This window comes from Simochromis diagramma, unplaced genomic scaffold (assembly GCF_900408965.1).
Source record: "Simochromis diagramma unplaced genomic scaffold, fSimDia1.1 OVJJ01000105.1, whole genome shotgun sequence".
NCBI lineage: Eukaryota > Metazoa > Chordata > Actinopteri > Cichliformes > Cichlidae > Simochromis > Simochromis diagramma.
Genome location: NW_024386771.1, coordinates 656,003 through 677,339, shown reverse-complemented (window position 1 = coordinate 677,339; position 21,337 = coordinate 656,003). Strand labels below are relative to the sequence as shown.

Genomic DNA, 21,337 nt, shown 5'->3' with positions numbered 1-21,337 from the left:
GGTGTCGGAGTATTGTTGCTGTCACAAGTGGTAACAAGTTAGCACAGGCTGAATCTGTTGATTCTACGCTGTGGAGCTGTATGTTTTAAGGATCCACGTTTTGACTGCTTCTCTTTTGTCTTAGCCTGTTCCATTGCCTGCCTGCCTACTTAGGATTTTGTGTTGGCTATTGTGGATCCGCAACGGAGTGCTACGTTCCATCAGGCTGCGGTCACTGCAGCAGCTGTGGTTTGTGTGTCAAGTAAGCTCTCCAACTCTCTCCGTCCACTTGTGTTTAACGTTCGGCTATCAACGGTACGCCGTAAACTCTGTTTTGTTCCTTGTTGTCAGGTAGCTCCGGTGCGTCATCTGCCTACCTGCATACCTCGGCTCCGTCTCATCTCCTCGGTGTTAATCTCCTGGCACATTTTTATCTATCACTGTATATAGCCCCTTCCCTTGTAAATATTCCCTACTCGTGTATATAAACTTGCATCACAAACTATTTGGTGTCCGTGTGTGTTTCTGCCACGTAATCCATCCGTGTCAGTTTACCTAACAAATTCGAAGTGTAAATGCGCTATCTATTTCCACAAATTTCAAGCATCGTCCGGTGCACGCTTCATGGTCCCATATATCCCACAATTCATAGCGCGGTGGTGGGTGTGGATACTTTTGCCGAGAAATATGGCAGACAGCTGAAACGGGACGGCCGAAGAGGTTGTGGATATTTTTTTCGGAATAAAACGGCGGATGGTTGAAACAGGGTGGCCGAAGAGTAAACTTTCAAAAGTAAGTAGTGAATATGATGTCACTTATTTATGTGCAAATGTTTAATAATGAATAACATTAAAACATTACTGTTGGCCACATGTCGGCAAAGTTATGTGACATTAGCGATGTTTGTACTGTGGTTTTAAAGCCTTCACTTTAAAATATATGCTGTTTAATAGTCGACCTTAATCTTACAGAGAATCTGATGATTTTATGGATAATTAAAGTCACTCATATATCCACAAACACAACAAGCTGAAAGTCAGTGATGCTGCTCGGTTTGCAGTCCTGAATATCACTGCACAAGCAGGATTCACTGCACTGTTAATGTGAGCTATGTTATATTGCTGCCTCTGTTCGGTGGTGTCGAGCCAAACAGACTTTAATGTGTGTTTAAACGAGCTGACGGTTCACTCGTTAAGCTGAAAGAAAGATGCTTTAATCACAGCAGTCACACATGTGTCCCCTGTACCATCTGGAACTCTTCTTGTTTAGCACTCGTAATAACACAAACACTAAATCCTCCTGTTTGTAGCAGTGTGTACACCTGAGACTGTCACCTGTCTGTCCTGCACTCTCTCTCTGTTTCTTTCTCTCTGATTGTGGAATAAAAGTATGAACATGTATTTATAAGTTACACTTGTGTTTGAATCCTGCAGCTTATCACACATTTAAATAAATTTGTAAATTTGTAATTAACTTTATTTTGGGAAAAGTTTTTGGAAAGTGATTGGTTTATTAGTTTATGGACCCTCCCATTAATCAAGGGATTAAGAACACCCTGGAGGGGTGTGGTAAAGATGGTTTTTTGCCATATAATTTTAAACAATGAAGTAAGAAGTGCGTTCTAAAACAAACCTCCTGTTGCCACCCACAGCCTTTTCTTGGACTTTTTCTGTGTTTGAAACACAAAAGGCCATGACAAACTGTAATCCACATAATAAAGTATGCTGATTCTGATAATGATAAAAATAATAACTACTAGCACCGTGACATTTAATGCAGTAATTTATGGCTAATGGGGGGGCTTTTGCAGCTTCTCTCCCACTGTCACAGGCTGGGTCTCTGACCCAGCGCTCTGAGCCTCTCTTTTGTATTTGTTTCATTTTTGATATGTTATTAGTTTTTGTGTCAGTTCCTATCTGTCTTTAGTTTGGGTTGTTATTGTTTATTGTTCCTTGGTTTTCTATGTTTTGGGGTTTTGGTATTTATCATTATGTATTTAGGTCTGTTAAGTTTGTGTTGCCATGCTTAGTTTTAGTGTTCCTGTTTTATTTTGATAGTGTCTTGTGTTCCTTGTTCATTATAGTTAGCTTTCCTTTCTTGGTCCTGTCATTAGGGTTATGTCTGTCAGCTGTTCCCCCATGTGTCTCCACTTCCACTGATCACCTCATGTGGGTATTTAAGCCTTCTGTTTTCTGCTTGTCATTGTCGGTTCGTCTGTTTATTTGACCTCAGTCACAGTCATGGTTTTCGTCTGTTATTCTACGGTAGTCTTAGTCATAGTCTTTGCCTGTTATTTTCTGCCACAGTTATAGTTATAGGTTTTTGGTCTCAGTCCCTCTTAGTGTTTTTGTTTCTTAGTGTTTTTGTCAGTTTGCTTTGGTTTCCTGTGCCGTCATTAATAAAGGATCACTTTTCTGTTACAACTTACAACTCCTCGTCCATCATCTGCTTTTGGGTCCTGCTTCCTCACACATCGGCGCACCCCGCCGTGACACCCACATTACAAAGCAAATGCCACACTCGCGATCACTTACACACAAAACATAAGAAGATTGTTCGTTTGTTGAGCTTCTGCTTTCTAGTATGTTTTTCTGTTCAAGGTGCTGTGAGGTTTTGTTTTCTTTATTTTACTTTCCGTTTTGTTTATTCTTCTATTCCACATTTCATTCCACTCATTCCACTTCCTCTTATATTCTCCCTTTCCTCCCAATTCCTTTTTTTCTGTGCTTTTCTTTCCCTTACGTCTTTTTTTCTCCCCACCTTCCTGTCAGCGTGGTCATAATTCACATGTCAAACAGAAATGAAATGAATAAACTAAAGAGATAAAAGTAACACATGAACAAGAGGAGCCTATAGAGCAGGGGTGTCAAACTCAAATACACAGTGGGCCAAAATTCAAAACTGGAACAAAGTTGCGGGCTAACGTTAATATTTATTGAAATATAATTATTCCTCCAGATATAAGAATGAATCTTTTCTTATGGACTAAAACACGTTTTGCTGAAAAACTGAATATGGAACAAGCAAAGCTTAATACTAAACAATATATATATTAGCTGTATAATACCAGTAGGCCAGCTCTGATAGTAATTTGGTGTGGCTTCGCGGGCCAAATGTAATTAGGCTGCGGGCCAAATTTGGCCAGAGTTTGACACCTATGTTATAGAGAATTTATAGACCTCATCTTGAAAAAACAAATGTGGTTGGCACAACATCAGCAACATGATGACGTGTAATGTAATGTACAGCAGTACATTCAGATCATACTTCTGACTGCAAAAGCTGCCAGACAGGACAGGCTTAAAATACAGTAACTTCCTTGTTTTACAGGCTGAGCACGTCCTCACTCCGAAGAGGTGTTCTGAGTTTTCATTGTGCCTGCGGAGGACAACGTTTATTGTTTGACTACTACTGCTCATTTCAGCTGAGTTCACCACTGATAGGTGTAATTCAGGAGCTCATGTTGGTCTTTTTTGACTTCATAAATCACACCATGAACACTGACTAATATCATACTAATGCTTAATAGTGTGATGTCAGATAAATGCAGTGGTGCCAGTATTTTAAAACAAAACTTGTCTCTTTCATGTATACATCATATTCACACCAAAAGATGCTTGTTTTTGAGATGAAGACAATATAAAGCGATGTAAAATGGAATTAAATATTGAATTTAAATGCATTTTTTGTGAATCTCAGTATTTAAAACAGAGATAAATTTCTCTGCTGTAGTACTTCAAGTTACCAAAGTGAGATGACCCTAGTCACATGACCAACATTAGCTAATTGTTGTTTACTACCTAATGTTAAAGCTACTGTTGGGTAAGCTGATGCAGCCTAACAAGCTTCTTTTTAAAGAAGATGAACCTTAGCAAAAGTTTGAGGTTCAGAGCACTGGAGCACGTTATCATTAAGGTCTCTGTTCATCGCTGCACTCACCTCCCACCACCTGCTGCCAAAAGACATCCCCACAGCATGATCCCAGAACTAAAAAAAAAAAACATGCAAACTCTCAAAAAATTGACTGTTGTGACAACTTATTCATTGCAAGTATGCAGTACTAAGAACAACTTTCTGACTGTACAACACTAATTGTTTACCCACTGACAAACATGTTCATGTTTAATTTAGTCAAGTTCTACTAAATTAAAAAACAATTTGTTGTAACCTGATTATGATTCAAAAGTAATATTTAATAGTACTTCTTGTAATGGTGGTAAAATCAGCCCAACTTTTATTTTCAAATGCAACAAAGTATAACAGCCAACACACTGGACACTATTCTGCTGAACAACAAACCATTATACAAGCCATAATTGTTATAAATTTTCAATGAAACAAAGTCTCAGATTTAATTATACTGAAACTAAGTTTAGACTTTCCACAACTTTGTTTTCAAGTTACATTGCTTATATAATTAATATCAAAATTTATTTACTGTTCAGTCACAAGTGCAGTCTCTAGTTTAAACAACGCATTTGTTTTGCACTCAAACATAGAATCTTGGTTTGTTGTAATATTTTAAGGTCGGCTTGTTTTCAGTCAAGGCATTACTGCTTGAATGACTCTCATGGATTAAGGTGATCCAAATATAAGGTTCTGCCAGAGGTTTCTTCCTGTTAAAAGGGAGTTTTTCCTTCCCACTGTCGCCAAAGTCCTTGCTCATTGGGGGTCATGTGATTGTTGGGTTTTTCTCTGTATCTACTGTACAATATAAAGCGCCTTGAGGCAACTTTTGTTGTGATTTGGCGCTATATAAATAAAATAAAAGTATTTAACTTCCCTTAAGTACATTGGCAGTGGATGTGGGTTGGAGATGCAATGAGCTTGAACATGCAGGTGACCATCTAAAGCTGGTCACTTTTCTATTTCAAACAATAAACAGAAAATTTCACTGAGAGATTTTTACATGAGGTTTTTAAAGCTGCGGAGCTGAGAGGCAGCAGCAGCAACGCTAGGCTAACACTAACTAGCTAACAAGTTCATAAACCTGGTGCTAAACTGAGAGAAGCCACAACAACAGTTTGAATACAGAATAGAATAGAATAAGTGAGTAAACATTTACTCACCAAAAATCCACAGCAATGACAACAATAATCTCTTGAGCTGAAACTTCTCCAGGTTTGCTCAACATATTCCAGAAAAAAATACATGCCATGAACATGCGGACTGATCTGTGCTAGTGAGGAGGACGGTAGTGATGTGGCATTTTTAAACCATATTGTTTCATCCTTCCACACTGAGAAGCAAAATTTCCAGCTTACTTAGTTTTTCTAAGCAAAAAGTTTCTTATTCTGCCCCGACACCATGCCAGTGCACAGGGAGGAGAGAGGTGGTGCGACATCTAATAACCAGCTTGCAAAATAAAACAAAATAAAAACAAACCAACAGTCTCACACACAACCTGAAAGGGGAGGGGGCGGGCTGCTTCCAAATAGTGCATGTTTCATTCATAATATTGTCAATCCAAGCCGAATATGTATTAGTTATTTTTCCTGGGTTGTGTGAAATCCCAGAAAAATACCCTATACAAACCGAATCTGTGCACTAAGGTGTAGGTCTGTTAGGTTATGTTGTAGGGTTGGGTGTTGATAGTGGATTGCAAAATTACTGATGGAAAATGGACAAAAAAAAAAGGTCAAAGAAATCTGGTCCTCAGTTTAGAAAAAAAGAGAAAAGAAGAGGAGAAACGGGCAAAAGATAAATGCAAGCAGATGTGTCTTTGGATAATAGCAGGTATTGTGTATCCTGAAAAAGATAACAACAAGATAACATTCATTAGCAGGGCCAGGACTCCGCAGTCTACTAAGGGGGAGTGTTTGCCCAGGGCACCAAACAGGCCAGGACAGGCCCTGGTTCTAAGTTAAGACAAGCCAAATAAACTGAGTTGCTCAGCTTTTTAAATAAAAAGTACTGGTAACTTATTTAAACTGAGTTCTAATAATAAATTGATAACAAAAAAAAATAAAAACAGTCTATTTAATATTTTTCTTAAACACAATATTAGATTCTACAGTACGATATAAACCGTGTGTTCTGAAATTAAGTTAATAATTCTCAAGTAAAATGATCCCAATTAATTTAGTCTCTTTTTTAATGGATAGCTTCATTATTGTGCCCATGCCCTTAAACATCCACTTAAACAGTGGATGATTCTGGACTGAAGGCGGAGCTTTGTGCGTGTCAGGGTGAGGCCGCAGCAGCCGCCTCCAACCGGAGCGCTCGGGCGTGAAACTACGAGGAAAGCCGACGTCCTCCTCTTTCCTCAGAAGTGATCTGTGGCCGGCCGGACTTCATTCCACAGATGTGCTTTAACAAAGTGTGAAGCTGAACTCTGAGCTGTGACAGTGAAGCAGTGTGAGAGTGTCAGTAGATGATCAGCAGAGGAAAGTGAAGCTGCTGTGAGCTGATGTCCTGAAGGGCTTTTAAAGAGTCTCTGAGTTTGACAGGAACATGAAGATGTTTGTGGTGTTTGTGATCCTCCTGCACAGTAAGTACACCTTCCTCTCTCTGCTCTCATCATCAGCTTTTCTTTCATCTCTCTCTCTTTAATGTGTTGAAGTGCAGCAGGAGGAGATTTCCATCAAACACTGGATTCTGATTCAGATCAAACTAACAATCCAAAGCAGCAACTTTCAAATCACTGGATTCTTCTTGGTGGCTTTCAGATGAGCTCATGTTACAATCAGCTGCTGTGTGTGTTGTTGTGTAGCTGAAGCTCGGACTCACATTTCATATGTGACCAAAGGAAACTTGGTGCTGTGTGACACACTTTAGATTCTCTGCTGCTGCTTTGAACTCTTCAAACTAAAGAGCCAAACGGATGATTGACTGTGCAGCTCTGACATGGCACCAAATGTCCCTGTTATCAGCTGCTGGATGGACGTTATCAGAGCTTTTTAGTGCCACACGGATCACCAGGAGCTCCTCCTCTGTCTGCAAACAGGCTCAGCAGCTCTGATCATTGGAGTCAGCACAGAGTGTGGAGACATCTAGTGGTGGTGGAGAGAAGTGCGATCAAAGCTCTGCTGGTGAATGTAGTCAAGTCAAGTCAACTTTATTTGTCAATTCTGCCACATGTACAGGACATACAGAGAATAGAAATTTCGTTACTCTCAAACCCTAGATAAAATAGCAAATGAACATTTAAATATAAGAGAGTGATTAAAAAATGCAAATAAAATAATTAAAAAGTAAAAATTTAAATAAATACAATACAATTTTACGTATAACAAGAAAGCTATACAATATACAATATTCAAGTAAGGGTAAATGACATTGAGTGTAAACCAGGCAGAGTAGTGCAAATAAGCAAATAGTGCAAATGGAGATTTAGTAATATACGGTAAGAGATAGTGTAACAACAACAGTTACTGTAAGGCAGAGGTATCGAACTCCAGGCTCCGAGGGCCGGTGTCCGGCAGGTTTTAGATCTCACCCTGGGTCAACACACCTGATTAAAATGATTTGTTCATTACCAGGCCTCTGGAGAACTTTGAGACATGTTGAGGAGGTATTTTAGCCATTTAAATCAGCTGTGTTTGATCAAGGACACATCCAAAACCTGCAGGACACCGGCCCTCGAGGCCTGGAGTTCGACACCTGTGCTGTAAGGTCTCTGATGGAGCTCTGTGATTGGTGGATTGTCCAAACTAAATTAAGTGATAATGATCCAAATTTGACACTGAGCTTTGTTTTTAGCTACAAAGTTTATATCTTCATTCTTTTCCCTCTGCTTGAGGCCTGCAGCCATTCAAAGGTAGGAGATCACTCCACTGCACTGCAGACAGATTTCAGACCTTCATGAATTCTTTCTAAGGCCTGATGTGGCTTTGCTTCCATCTACATGACACATTTATTCACACCTTATGAACCAATCAGGAGCCTCCTGCCTGTCCCCACAGACGCCTCATTAATAAAAGGAAATCAGTGTTTCTATGAGCCGACGAGCTGAACTCAGACTTTAACTTAGAGCCGGATCTTCGACGTGAACGACGCGAGCCGTGGGTTGTTCTTTACTTTTCTCTCACCCTCTCTCAATCAAGCTGCTCCTTGGCCTATCATCGAGTGCTTTCATGCTGAAACTTCTACATCTGGTTCTAGTGCACAAACATGAACCTGAACTGAAATGTAACACCTGAAACTGTCCAGCAGCTTTGTGTCTCCACATCTCTGCTGGATGGACTCACCCACTGAAGCCAGGACTCAGTGTGGAGCTGTTTGTGGAAAACGTCCTGTATTACCATCACATGACACAGAGGGGTCCACAGTGGGTGGCACCGGTGACACGGGTAAGCTCACAGTCACTGGGAGGCTGAGTGTGGAGTCAGTGTTGCTGTGGTTTGTGTGTGTGTGGAGATGAAACACACCTGTGTGTGCTGTTCCCCCTCACATCTGTTTGACCTCTGTCACAATGAGCTGACCTCTGCTCCTCCTGCCGTCTCTCACTGGACTACCTTTGTTAGCTGGAAAACAATCGTGTCCACAAAATGTTTCCTTACAAGGTGAAGAAAGTTTCATTTAAACCAAATCATGGATTTTATTGTGAAAAATCTTCAAACATGTCAGAGTGGTATAGACGTGTTGCTTTGTGAATTTTCCCACAGACGTTGCTCCTGTGCTTCCACAGCTGTCACGCAGACACATTACCGACTTCATGTCCAACAAAGGCTGCCAGATTTGTACTTTTCCACGTCCACATCCATAAATGTGACTTTTCAAATTAAAAGCAGCACTTCCTGTTTCCATGTAGAAAATGTAAAACCACGTGGAAGCTTTAAACATTGTTTGTGATGCTGTTGACGTCTCATTTTCAGTCTGACATGTTTTATACTCATGTATGTCTTGTTTGTGATGAAGCTTCATACTGTTTTCTGTGTTTGATCTGATTGTTTATCAGCTGACTACAGCTCACGTGACCATCCACCATGTTTCCTCCAACCTGTGATCAGACTGGTGCTCCACCTGGTGCTGCAATAATGCCAAATAATTAGCAACTCTATAAATAGAAGGTAGTTCTGCAAAATCACTCATTAGGATGTTTGTTCTAATTTGCTATGAGCTCAGAGCGCATAGAAAATAAAACTAATAGGCTATAAAGAGTGATATGAACATAGTTAGAACTTACCGGAATGAAAATGTCTGGAGCACCAGCAGATATTTGGAGATGGAAGAGAACTGCACGTCAGCTCGTCTCACAGCTGCTATCCAGGCTAGCCGCCTCATGTTGCTTCCAGGTTGGGAAAGAATGAAAAGATAAACCATTTTCAACCTTATTCTCTTGCCGGTCGTGTGATCGAACATTGCAGCCGACCACACAGAAAGAACGAACCATGGCTGTTGTGTGTGACTTCGCTCCCTTTTCACTTGCGCTAGACCCCAAAAATGGCGGATCGGGCCAAAATCCTTTCCATGCCCACCCCCGTGACATCACGCTCCAAAGCCCTATATTCAGGGTGGTATCGACGATACTGATCCGATACGATACTTTGTACATAAACTTATTTTATTTATTGTATCTCAAATTATAGCATCATAATGATTACAGGACATCAGATTACTTGTTCTTATCACTTAATAATGCAGAGTTCATCATATAGAAATAAAAAACTGAAGTTGTGCTATTTGAACAGCTTGCCTGCCTGCAGCACTAAAGGACTCCGTGAGAGACGTCTTTCTCGCCCTAGCAGCACCTCTCCTCCTCTTCAGTTCGCCTCAACATACGCTCGTCATATTCTGTGATATGATTTACTCTGAGGTGTTTGACAAGGTTAGTGATGTTGCCACAACCATACATGCCAACCCTCCTGATTTTTCCGGGAGAATCCCGAATTTCAGTGCCCCTCCCGAAAACCTCCCGGAGCCACCATTCTCCTGAATTTCTCCCGATATTCCACCCGGACAACAAAATTGAAAAACCATATCGCAGAATTCATAGCGCGGCCAGCCAATTCCAGTTTCCACCAATGGCGGCAGCGACTTAGTTTTAATATTGCTCTTATTTCTCTTTCTTGTTTGCAAAAAACTTTTAACACGTTTTCAGGTGAGAATGTAGCTGTGTAAACTTCAAATATCTGAGCCGACCGACACATCGTCTTCAAACCCCCGCGCTCTTTCACTACTCGGGTTAAACATGATATATAAATCACTTTGATAACATAAAAATGTTCTTGTTTGGCTTTTTCAGTGTTTTATTTGTTCGTGGGTAAATTGGTTTGGCTGAGATTAAAGTTATTAGATTAGATTCAATTAAATTTAACTTTTTTAATCCATCAGGTCTGACGTCACTAGCCATGTCTGGGCCTAAACTCCACTGCAGGTCCATATATCAATCTGTCTGCATATCAGTGATGTTGGAGACACAAAGCTGAGTGCAGAGTTTAAAAAGCTGTTCTCCATTGTAGAGACAAAAGGTCTCTAACTTGTCCTTTAACCTCATGTGTTCTCCCTGGTAGAAGCAAATACATAAAAATAAGGCTTTTATGAAAACACTGCATAAAAATAGCCTCTGTTAAAAGTACTAAAGTTAGAGTTCAGAGTTGAATATTAGATTAAATAAAGTTTATTCAAAGTTTGATTAGCAGAAATGTCAGCATGTAGCACAGAGCTACAGTTAAGAGTCTGAGTGAGTCGCACAGGTCTGAATGTACCTTAAAAGCTCTTTATAATAATTAGACATTACATTGGGGACGGCTGTAGCTCAGAGCGGGTCATCTACTGATCGGAAGGTTGGTGGTTCAATCCCTGGCTCCCCCTACTCTGCATGCCAAATATTCTTGGGCAAGATATTAACACCAAGTTTTCTCTGGTGCATCCATCGCAGTATGAATGTGTGTGAATGGTAGTTAGTAAGCACTTAAAGCATAGAAACAGTGCTTGTGTGAATGTGGCACGTGTTGAGAGTAGCAAGGCGATACATAAGAATCAGCCCGATTATAATTGATTATTTTAACTTGTTTGATCTGCTGCTCACAACAATCAAGCACAAGCAGACATTTTGAATTTTCATAGTTTTACAGCTTTTCTTGCAGATACAAACCTTACTTATTCATAGTACACAAAGTAATTTAGCAATAAACTTTTAAAGACAGAAAACCTTTTTTCACTTTATGCTATAGAAACTTCAGGTTTTTAAGACTAAAGATGAGCTATGAGCTATTTTTCTGTCATTTGATTTCTGACAGTTTAAAGAGTCGTGCTGACAGATTTCTGTCATTGTGACTTTTTCTTCATCATGTAGAAAAACAGTTAAATATGTGACTCCTTCACAGTGACCGGAAGTTCCACTGGTCCGGCCCATTAAGGTCAAAGGGGGCTGTCTGTCGCCCCCCATGTAAAGTCAGTGTGACGCCCCTGGTGTGAATCATGGATAACAGGAACTGTTAACGCTCTAGCATAGCATCAATATATAGAAGAGCAAGCATGCCCGGTCACTGAAACACATGTTAGCTGTGCCTTCATTAGCAGTTAGCATTAGCCATGCTAGCTTCCTGTTACTGTGTTCATGTGCTACGTGCTGATTGTCGCTGCAGTGATATTTGATGCTCCACAAGCTGACAGGCTAACAGTCCTCTTTACTCGTTAGTGTAGTAAAGTGTAATGTAGTAATTGGCTATTTTGCACACACACATGGGGCCTTGGAGGCCAGCTGCATCAATCAGAGCCTGGTGGGTTGGGCTGCTGCATTCATTCACCCCATCGCTGCTGCCTGCCTAAAGCCCCCCCCCCCCACACACACACACACACATACACACAATTTTTACAACACTCCAGTTTGAGTGTCATTATATTTTAGCAGTTTCTGAGTTGAGGAGAATAACAAGACATTTAACATTCGATGTAGCCTCATTGTTGAGCATTAAGCACAGATTAAATAAAGACGTTTAAACTGAAGAATATCTGAGCGGATGGTGCAAACAGCAAACAGCTGCTGCTTAAGACGCTGCAGTCCACAGACAGTGACACACAGACAGGTCGGCTGCAGTAACACTTTAATACAGGACAGCATCAACAGTAAGTCCATCACATGGTCACAGAGTTATCACAGTACAGTCACAGGAACACGGCTACAACATGACAGCAGCTGCTGAGCCAGGCTCCCTGCATCATCCAGAGAAATAAAAGCAAACTATAAAGTGAGGCTGGAACCAACAGCACTGATGCTTTTCTCTGTCACATGTCAGTCTCTTTGGATTTCCCACTGCTGAGTTTAAAGACGTATGAAATGAGCCTCCACCCTCTGCTGCTCCCTGAGCTCAGCTCACGTCTGTCATGAGGCCAGTGCAGCAGCTGACTGCATGTTTGAGGCTGAAGGTGTTTTTCCTGTCAGTGATATTCAGTCACATTCCTGCTCTGTGTGTGCGTCTCTGTAACAGTGACATTCGTGCCCCTGCAGTGCTGATAAATCAGGATGTTTAAGGAGCTGAAGTCAGCAGAAACAGACGGAGCAGCTCAGTCTCACTGTTACATTCACTTTGTCACAATATTCAACTTTAAGGACACTTTCAGCAGACCTGAGGGAAATCCCAGAGATAACTGTGTCAGGCTGCACACGAGCCGAAGGCAGCTTTTAAAAAGGCTTTTCTACATTAAAGAACGGACGATGACTTACACAGAGGGACATCATCATTAGGCCTGCCCAGTGTGCAGGTTTGCTCACAAACAAGTCAACGCTTTGAAACTTTCACCTGTTTTTTTCCTCGAGTTTTCTTTCTCTCTCCATTAAAACCAAACTGCCGTAAAATTAGAGACAGTTTATTTGCTAAAACATGATAGTGATTATGTCCTGGTGTGTTATTTTCAGACTTGGGGAAAATTCTGAGAATTAGAGAAAAATAATAACAAAACGAGGCTAAGAGCATCCATTCATGCAGGGATTACCATGGCAACAGAGTCCTCTTCTTCAGACAACACTCACGTGTTAAGTATCAGCAGCTACACGGACTGAAAGCATAAACACTTCAGTTTGAAAATAGATTTCTTTGGTTTGTTGTGTGTGTGTGTGTGTGTGTTTTAGAGAGTACATTTTAAAAGACTTACTGAAAACAAACACTGTGTTTCTTGAAAGTAGCGAAGCTGCACAGCAGAGAACGATTTGTAAAGTTAAACACAGACGGCTAAGTGTTTGAGTCTGTTTCGTACGGCGCTTGCTGTTTCACGGTGCATCACAGGATAATTGTCGTACAGTCACGACGCTACAGATAGAGACACAAAGCAAAGGAAACAAAGCAGCACGAGCTATGCTACAAAGAAATATCAGGCTCACTGCTGCTGAGTCAGCGTTGAAGCTGCCTGCTCTGGATCAGCTCTAATGGCACTTTGTTTCAGAGTCAGCATGTGGCCTGTTGGTTCATATTCTACATCATTGAGTCGCTGTGATTGTAAAGTGCATATGATACAACTCTCACAGATACTGTGCAAACCAAGCCAGCTGTTCAATTCTAAAGCTTTATTTGTCCTCATGGTGGACAGCACCTCCACCTCCTGCTGACTGTTACAGCCACGGAGCAGCTCCTTCATCCCCACAGTCACGCTGTGCAGTGCACACACACACATCGCTGCTCCCACCACACCAGTTCTTTTTCACACCAGAGAGTGAAATCGCCGTCACTCCCAGACTGCACGTGAGACGTTATCATCTGTGCAGCAAAAAGATTTAAGCAGCTGCTTTTCTATTGTTCATGTCGACAGAAGCATCAAATAAATCAAATGTACACTCTGACGATCATGAGTGGGTTTGTTTTCTTTCTTTTTTCACAGAGAGTAGTGAGAAACAAGTCTGAGCATGACTCTGTTTGTGCCCGTTCAGCCATGACTCAGCAGCTAAAGCAGGGGTGTCCAACATACGGCCAGCGGGCCGCATCAGGCCCTGATGCACGTTCATATGTCAGTTATTATTAATGATTAATGTGGAGCTGAATCTTCAGCCCTGCTGGTCTCCATGCAGACAGAGGTGGGACCATGTATGAGTATCAATGAGTCTGACAGGCTGAATGTGCGTTTAAAGCCATTTATAAATATAATTACTGCATGTGGTCTGACATGTAAAGTCAGTGTGACACCCCTGCTCTAAATCATGGACTACAGGAACCATTAACGCTCTAGCATAGCATCAGTTTATAGCATAGCAAGCATGCCCAGTGACGACACACGCTAGCCATGCCTTCATTAGCATTAATGTTAGCCATGCTAGTTGCCTGTTACTGACTGTGTTCATGTGCAACACGCTGATAGTTGCTGCAGTGATATTTGATGCTCCACAAACACTGGCTAACATTGGTCTGTACTGTTAGTGGAGTAAATTCAGTCTGTTCGTGAACGTGTGCAGAGTCTTTTGACAACAGTGTCATTTAGTTTTGGTGATAGTGGATGAGAAACAGTTTCACTGTTTGCTAAAAGAGCTGCACCGTTTGGTGGGGGCAGATCAAACGTGTGCTTTAAACTTACTGCACTTCTGATTGGATCTTGTTTACTGACAGAGGTGTTTAGTTATCGTCTTGTTTTCATCATAAAAGTCAGTGAAACTACTGTGAGTCCTGCCTGTGAGTACAAACATGCTAAACAAGTACCTCCCTTAAAACATGACCCATGAAAACTGTAGATATAAGAGGAAAACTGCGGTGAATCAACCACTGTGATTATCTTTAAAGACAAACCACTAAAAGAAAACAGTTTCCACCCTTTACATGTAATCTCAGCATAATCACTTATCCTCACAGCCACAGTGAGTGCTTGTGTATTTAGCTGTAAGTGAAACATGTCACATCACACATTAAATAAAAGCTGTTATATGAAAAAAAAATCCCAAAGCAAAATAAAAACCAAATGAATGAAAAAATCAAATACGTTTCTGTTTAAACTCAGAGGCAGGAGTTTCAGGTCAGAGGTCGGTGTTTACAGCATCATCAAGATTAAACAGAGAAACAGAAACATGAGAGAAGACCCAAAATCAAAAATACCAGAAGAGACGTAGGTGGAGCAAACTGCCTCTCGCCAGCATTCAGTGTTGGAGCTGCAGGTGAGAAACAGGAGACAGGTGTGAGACATGATCTACTCCCTGCTTTCTACAAAGTCTCATCACCAATATCTTCATAAAAGAAAATGTCAGAGGAAGGTTTCCAGCACCATGTTGCATTTATGCCTTGAAGGATTAAGACAGTTCTGAAGTTAAAAGTGGGCCAACCCAGTGCTAACAAGGTGTACCTAACAACACGAGCAGTGAGTGTAGATTGTTGAGAACAATCTACACTCACTTATATTGTAAGTCATTATTACACTAATTGTCCTATAACTCCTAGTACCTCAGCCTCATGTGTGCAGACGTTTTATCCAAGGGCCTTCGTACTCCTTTAAATTCTCTTTAATATTAATTTATTTCTTGATCAAATTAAATAATCAAGGGGCTGTAACTGAAAGAACAATGCTCCAAGTGTCCTGCAGTGCACCCCTTACCCCCCTTAAGCAAGCACTTTGGTGACAGGAAAAGAACCACGCGCAGCCATCTGAGAGGCCGGCTGAGGTGAGGGGACGTGGACAGGACAAAAGACACGCTGGGGAAGAGAGCCAGGGATTAATAATTACTAATGATTCAATGCAGAGAGGTGTCTAAACACAGAGTGAGTGACGAAGAAACACTCAGTGCATCATGGGAATCCCCCAGCAGCCTAGACTGCAGCGTAACCAAGGTAACTGTAGTTGTGATTTGGCGCTGTATAAGGATCAGAGAGAAAGGATTGTGGACGACTCTACAAACTCACCCTCTGGATCAATTATCAGCTGGATGGTGTTGATGGTGTCAGCGTTCTCAGTGGGAGTCTTCCACTGGTGCATTTCTGTGTCGATGGCCAGACACTCATATATTCCACTCTCAGGCACATTCTGCAGAGCCGAGGACAAATTTCCATTGTTCATCCTTCTATCCATCAGATGCATGCGGCTCCTTGAAGGTGGATACTTGTTGGCTTGATGAGACGTCTTGCTCTGGTACAAAAGCACTTCTACTGGCTTCACGTCAATTCTCCTCCACACCACAGCCGCGATGGGATAATCTTTATGAACCTGACACGGCAGAACGACATCCTGTCCACGCACAGCTCTGATGATTGTCAGGTCTGCAGGAGACGAGACAAAACAGGACAGAGAGTGTTGGTATCACTGAGACTGGGAATCATTGTTTCAAGTACCTTTAATGACAAACAGTCCCACACACACACACACACACACACACACAAGCATTTATGTTTTGTTGTGAATAAAATATTGGCTCATGTGATTTGAAAGTCTTTCAGTTTTCATCTGCTGGGCCTTGGATTGTAAACTGCAGAGTGGATTGATCACTGATCAGTGTTTGTGCGTCTAAAGGTTGATACATAAATAGTGCAGTCAGTGTTTGACTGTCCACAGAGTCTTAAGCTCAGGTAACTTAAATAGCAGATGGAATCTGAAGTGGATTACTCATCCGCCCGGCGATGCATCAAGTAGGGTCTAAAAGCTCCTTTTGCTGCTGAGTGATGTCTCCCAGGAAAAAAGTTATATGTAGACCTTGTTGTTCGAGAAGATAAAAGGAAAAAAAGTTGTTTTTTAAAAAATTATAGTTATTATTATTATTATCATTTAAATCTTGTGTGGCTGTTGTAGCAAGCACACTCATGGTCTGAATGCTTTGCTGTGCCAAACACAGGAGCCTTCAGCAGAGGAGACCTGCTCTACGCTCCTCTTGTGAAACTTTTTATTGTATTTTATGATTCACATCACTGTCACAGTGGGTAAAGGCCAAGTTAGTGAAAGACAGGAGGATGTCACATGATTAAATGTCAACAACTTGATTGGATCTCCAAGGGTGAGCAGGTATAAAAGTGAGGTGTAGAAGAGATTCGGGGTTCTTACATTTTGTCTTCTGGCTTCCGGTGTTGCGGTCACTTGGTGTTTGCTCTCTTTGTGGTGGAGCATCACATCCTGTTCCTGTTACAACACACACAGTGGTAATGAGGGCCAAATGAAACTTTCTGAAGCTCAAGTTGAAAAAGGGTTCATTACTCGAGGCTTTCCAACACCTTTTTGGTGACATCTGGTGGCCAAACTTATGAAAGGAGGATTGAATCTACAACTTCTTCATTATGACTGTCCACTTAAGAGAGCCGAGCTGACAGCTTCTGTTTAACATCATGTTAAAGTTCTGTCACTACATTTCAGACCCGGGGGCAGAATTGCTGATGGCCTGGTTGTTATTTAGCAACAAGCAGAGCGTCCTCTTTTCCTCGCTGGCTCCATGACGACTCTCATTACCACACACTGGTTCACTATCGCTCGCACAGAGACACCAAAGCTGAAGCAGAACTTGATGACTGATCACTAACTCTGTTCAGATGAACCAAGCCTCGGCACAGTGTTCCTGAAGCATTGCATGAATTATTTTGACACGTGCTCGAGCTTCAGTGGTGCTTTTGTGTAGCTTGCCTGCGTAGCCAATTCAGTAAAAAACTTATAGAAAATCTTCTTATTTCATAGTGTAATCTTGACGTGCTTCATCTGGAGCACACTCTCTGTGTATTAATTTGCTAATTATTGTCAGTAATCACTTATTGTGTCTTGAGGGTTTTGCTAGCTTGGCTCTTAGCCGACTCGCTAGCAGCATGGCCTCTTCACCTGTCCCTCCTGCACTGTCCTGCTCACTGTGTCAGATGTTTAGTTACTCCTCAGCCTTCTTAAGCAGTAATGACACTTGAAATAAATGTAGCCTATTTGCAGCTCACTGAATTGGAGACTCGGCTTCACGTCATTGAAAAACCTGTAGCTAGACAGCCGGGCAAACAGGGTGACTGTGTGTGGTGAGGAAGAAGCATAGTCATAAACAGATGCCTCAGAACACCACCAACCTGTTCATGTGTCTGACCATTTCCCCCCTCTGCGACACCCCCTGGGGATCAAACTCTGGTAATTGGCAACTCTTTTCTGAGACATGTAAATGGAGTCGTTCTTATATGCTGTTTTTCTGCTCTGAGCACATTTAAGTTAGAAGCCGTAGTCAATTGTCTTCCAGGGGCCAGAGCAGGTGCCATTGTGCGTGGAACTTTGCCGAAACAATGTTGGACTCTGTCGTTTTCTCTGGTCCCCTCCCCAATCGTCCAGAAGTGACCCAAAAAGCCCTGCAATGTCTCCAGAATTATGTAGTGGATTGAGGTGAAACACATGTAGTGTGGGTGTCAAAGAAGAGGAGTCTGTTGAGAAATTCACGTCAGCTATCACAGATTATTTTTCTTAAATGTTTAACATGACATTATCACATTCCTTTAAAGTTTTCAAGTTGATTTGAAGTTTAAGTTTAAGTGTGAAGTTTGTCTTTAATTTCTCGAGAGTATGAAAGCTGGTTGAGATGACACTCAGCACAGGTGTAGAGCAGGTGGAGCAGAGGAAGAATGTGTTCAAAGTTTCACGTCGACTCTCAGGGATGATTTTTTTTTTAATATGATCCAATCAGACTGCTTGTATGTGCGCGCGCGCCCGTATGTTTTATACGTGAGCGCGCGTCCATGTTTGTGATCAGCACAGGAGAAAAGGCGCTGCCGTAAAGCGGAGTGTAGACGCGCAAGAAAACTTATGCGGCGGACGAGAGGCGGGTGTCTCTCACTGTCCCGCCGTACCGTGAAGCCTGAAGAGACGATGAAGAATTAATTTAGCGCTGGGACTGGAACTAGTGTTCTAGTTTGTGTTTATCACGGACTCGTTAGGGCGCTGCACACTCGCTCTCTCAGCACATTCGCGCTCAGAAAGAAGCGCGCATAGTTAAAGCAGACTAACGTGGAAACAGGTGAAGAGACGAAGGTAAGCGGTACGGTTTGCTGACGTCACAGTGAAACCCAGCGTCATGGCTTTAACACTGAACAAATCCGGTCCGCACAGGCTCAGAGACAGACCTCATCCTTTTACTTTAACCGTGCATGAAAAATGAAGCTGAGACAGGAGCTCAGTGTCACAGCTGGGAACAACATCAGCTGACATTAAAGAAAAGCAGACATTTGTTCCCTGATAGCAAAGATGGAGATGGAGAGCGTGAGGGAACTACAGAGAGGAGGGCACGGGCAGTGTGAGACACACAGCCCTCAGACCTGTGTGTCTCACACTGCCCTGTGATTACACTCCACACAGTATCATTAACACTAATGAAAAGATAAAGTAATAAGTTACTGTAGTTCTCAGTTACAGCCTCATGTTTCCTCCACGTTCGTCTCTTTTCAGACATCAGGAGGAGGGAGGACGACCCCCCCAGTCTGAGGACGATCCTCACCACATGAATGGGGGACAGGAGGCGCAGCTTCCAGCCCAGCTGGTAGGAAAGTCCTCCTCAACTTCTCTGTAACTATGGACTCTGCCTGTTGCCATGCGTGCAGGCGTTTCGGTCCACAGTGATGTCAGTCAGTGCTTTTTAAAGATGTGCAGGGTGTAAAATCTCCTGTTTGATTGTTAAATGTTCATTCACTTTGTTTGTGCTCCCAATAAATTCACTTCATAGATGAAACAGTTCAATGTTGCCTCTTGTTTTGGTTCTGTGCCCCCATGAAAAAACACCCAGAGCCCACCCTGGTAAATCTGGTGTGGAAACGCCACTGCTGTCAAAATGTGTCTTCATGTATCAATTGTTGTATATAAAAATGTCCCTTCCACTCATTTTCATGTCCTTTTTCTGCACACTGAAATCTCAGGCAATGCTTAAACATGAATCTGTCAGCACCTAGAAACACAAGAGCCTAGAATCACTGCTTTTTCTTCTCATGCGCTTGAATCAGTGTCAGTCATTCAGCACAGAGACTTCAAACACTTGCACAAAACAATCAAGCGCTCCTTCCAAATCTGATATTCGAGCACACGGTAATAAAAACACTGGACATGTAAAAGATAATTAGCGCTGATGTCTGAATCTTCACAGAAATGCAAAAATCAACACGTAGAATAGAAAAGAAAACAGCAGATTTTTGGTCGCAGAAGTGAAGAAAACGCTGTTTTCATTTTCTTTCCAACATCAGAAGAGTCTAAATGATGCACGCGTGTAGAAACAGACACATATACCTGTGCATGAACACTGCTGTGCAGACAAAACACATGATTTCCATCTTTCTCATGCAAACACTCACCTACAGAAGTTTTAAACAGGCAGAGAAGAATCAAAGCCAGCAAAGCTTTCCTGCACATGTTGGTGTTCTCATCAGTGGCGGTGACGCTGCTCAGAGCTCCTCCTTCCTCTTGGGAGCAGGACACAGGGGTACAGACCTTTATACACTTGTGCATGTGTGTGTGTTGACAGCAGTCACGTGCTCATGATGCGTCTGCCCATCACTGTCACACTCACTGTTTCCACCAGCACATCTACCCAGCTGAGCAGCTGCATACCTGTGTGTACATTCGTACATGCAGCTGCTCAGAGTGACGTCAGGCTGCAGGTCAGTAACCATGGTTACAGGCGACGCTCTGAAACTGATGATCAAAGATGTCAGGTTATTGTTTCCATGCAGAATCAAGACTGAAGTCAAATAAATCCACTGTATGTTTAGATAGTGTGTTAGTGTCGTTTCCATGGTAACACTGACTTATTAAAAACAAAGGCGATCCATCAGTCCAGATCAATAATGTGAGCTCATTTAAGCGCACATGTATGTTTGTGTATTCAGAGAGGTTGATGTACTCTGTCCACTGATGACTGCTGACATCTAGTGGAAATCTGATGACATTACATCAACAGTTTGTGTGAAATGAATAAAATGCAGATGTACTGTAAAAATAAAATACTACAGAACTAAATAGAACACATTAATTCACACAAGGGGAAGTCATGTGACCGTGATGACAGATCAGCGCCATCAGAACACTGACTGATCTGCAGTCTGTGGCATGAAACAGTCATTCATCACTTAGCTCTCTGTAACCTGATGGAGTCAGTGTGTAAAAGAAGGTGATGCAAAGATCTGGATGGAGCAGATGGAGCAGAGCAGAAGAAGAGCAGACGCAGAGTTTCAAAGGCACCATCATGGCTCAATAATATCAAAATAATACAAATACTAACAAGTGGCAGGTTAGCCTTCTTAGACTGTGAGATTTCCATCATCAATGGGGGACGTCTACAACCTGACGTGTACCGTAAACTAGGGCTGCACGATTTTGCATAAAATGAGAATCACGATTTTTTGGCTTAGAATTGAGATCACGATTCTCTCACGATTTTCTTTTCCAGTATAAATATTTATTGCACTTATTAACTGCACATCAACTTCGTAACAGTTGAGACTGAACATAAAAACAATAAATAAACATAAAAACAACAAATGTCTCACGTTTTGTTGTTGCCGCAAAATGTTGTACTGCTTGAAAT

At 41.8% G+C, this 21,337-nt stretch overlaps 1 protein-coding gene and 2 long non-coding RNA genes across 4 annotated transcripts; 2 read left to right on the top strand and 1 right to left on the bottom strand.

The window, feature by feature from the left end:
• On the top strand, positions 1 to 484 carry LOC120738282. 2 transcript variants are annotated; one of them, XR_005696928.1, is made up of 3 exons: positions 1 to 30; positions 154 to 241; positions 331 to 484. It is a non-coding gene; the product is annotated as an uncharacterized LOC120738282 (long non-coding RNA). The 2 variants fall into 2 exon arrangements; XR_005696927.1 differs by lacking the exon at positions 1 to 30 and having other exon boundaries at positions 43 to 241.
• A 13,465-nt stretch (positions 485 to 13,949) lies between these two features.
• On the bottom strand, positions 13,950 to 18,405 carry LOC120738236. The gene is made up of 3 exons (XM_040039432.1): positions 16,864 to 18,405; positions 15,735 to 16,088; positions 13,950 to 14,989 (listed from the first exon to the last, which is right to left on the bottom strand). The coding sequence occupies exons 1-3, from the start codon at positions 17,042 to 17,044 to the stop codon at positions 14,889 to 14,891; spliced, it is 636 nt and encodes a 211-aa protein (XP_039895366.1). The 5' UTR covers positions 17,045 to 18,405; the 3' UTR covers positions 13,950 to 14,888.
• A 143-nt stretch (positions 18,406 to 18,548) lies between these two features.
• Positions 18,549 to 20,957, top strand: LOC120738322. Its single transcript, XR_005696948.1, has 2 exons — positions 18,549 to 18,798; positions 19,213 to 20,957. It is a non-coding gene; the product is annotated as an uncharacterized LOC120738322 (long non-coding RNA).
• Positions 20,958 to 21,337: the final 380 nt, after the last annotated feature.

Excerpts from the sequence above, each read along its gene's own strand:
- LOC120738236 (XM_040039432.1), bottom strand. The coding sequence starts at position 17,044 with ATGTCACCAAAAAGGTGTTGGAAAGCCTCGAGTAATGAACCCTTTTTC. Across the intron at positions 16,089-16,863 it reads CGGAAGCCAGAAGACAAAAT|ACCTGACAATCATCAGAGCT; the intron begins GTAAGAACCCCG and ends CGTCTCCTGCAG. Across the intron at positions 14,990-15,734 it reads GCTGATAATTGATCCAGAGG|CTCCAACACTGAATGCTGGC; the intron begins GTGAGTTTGTAG and ends TCTCACCTGCAG.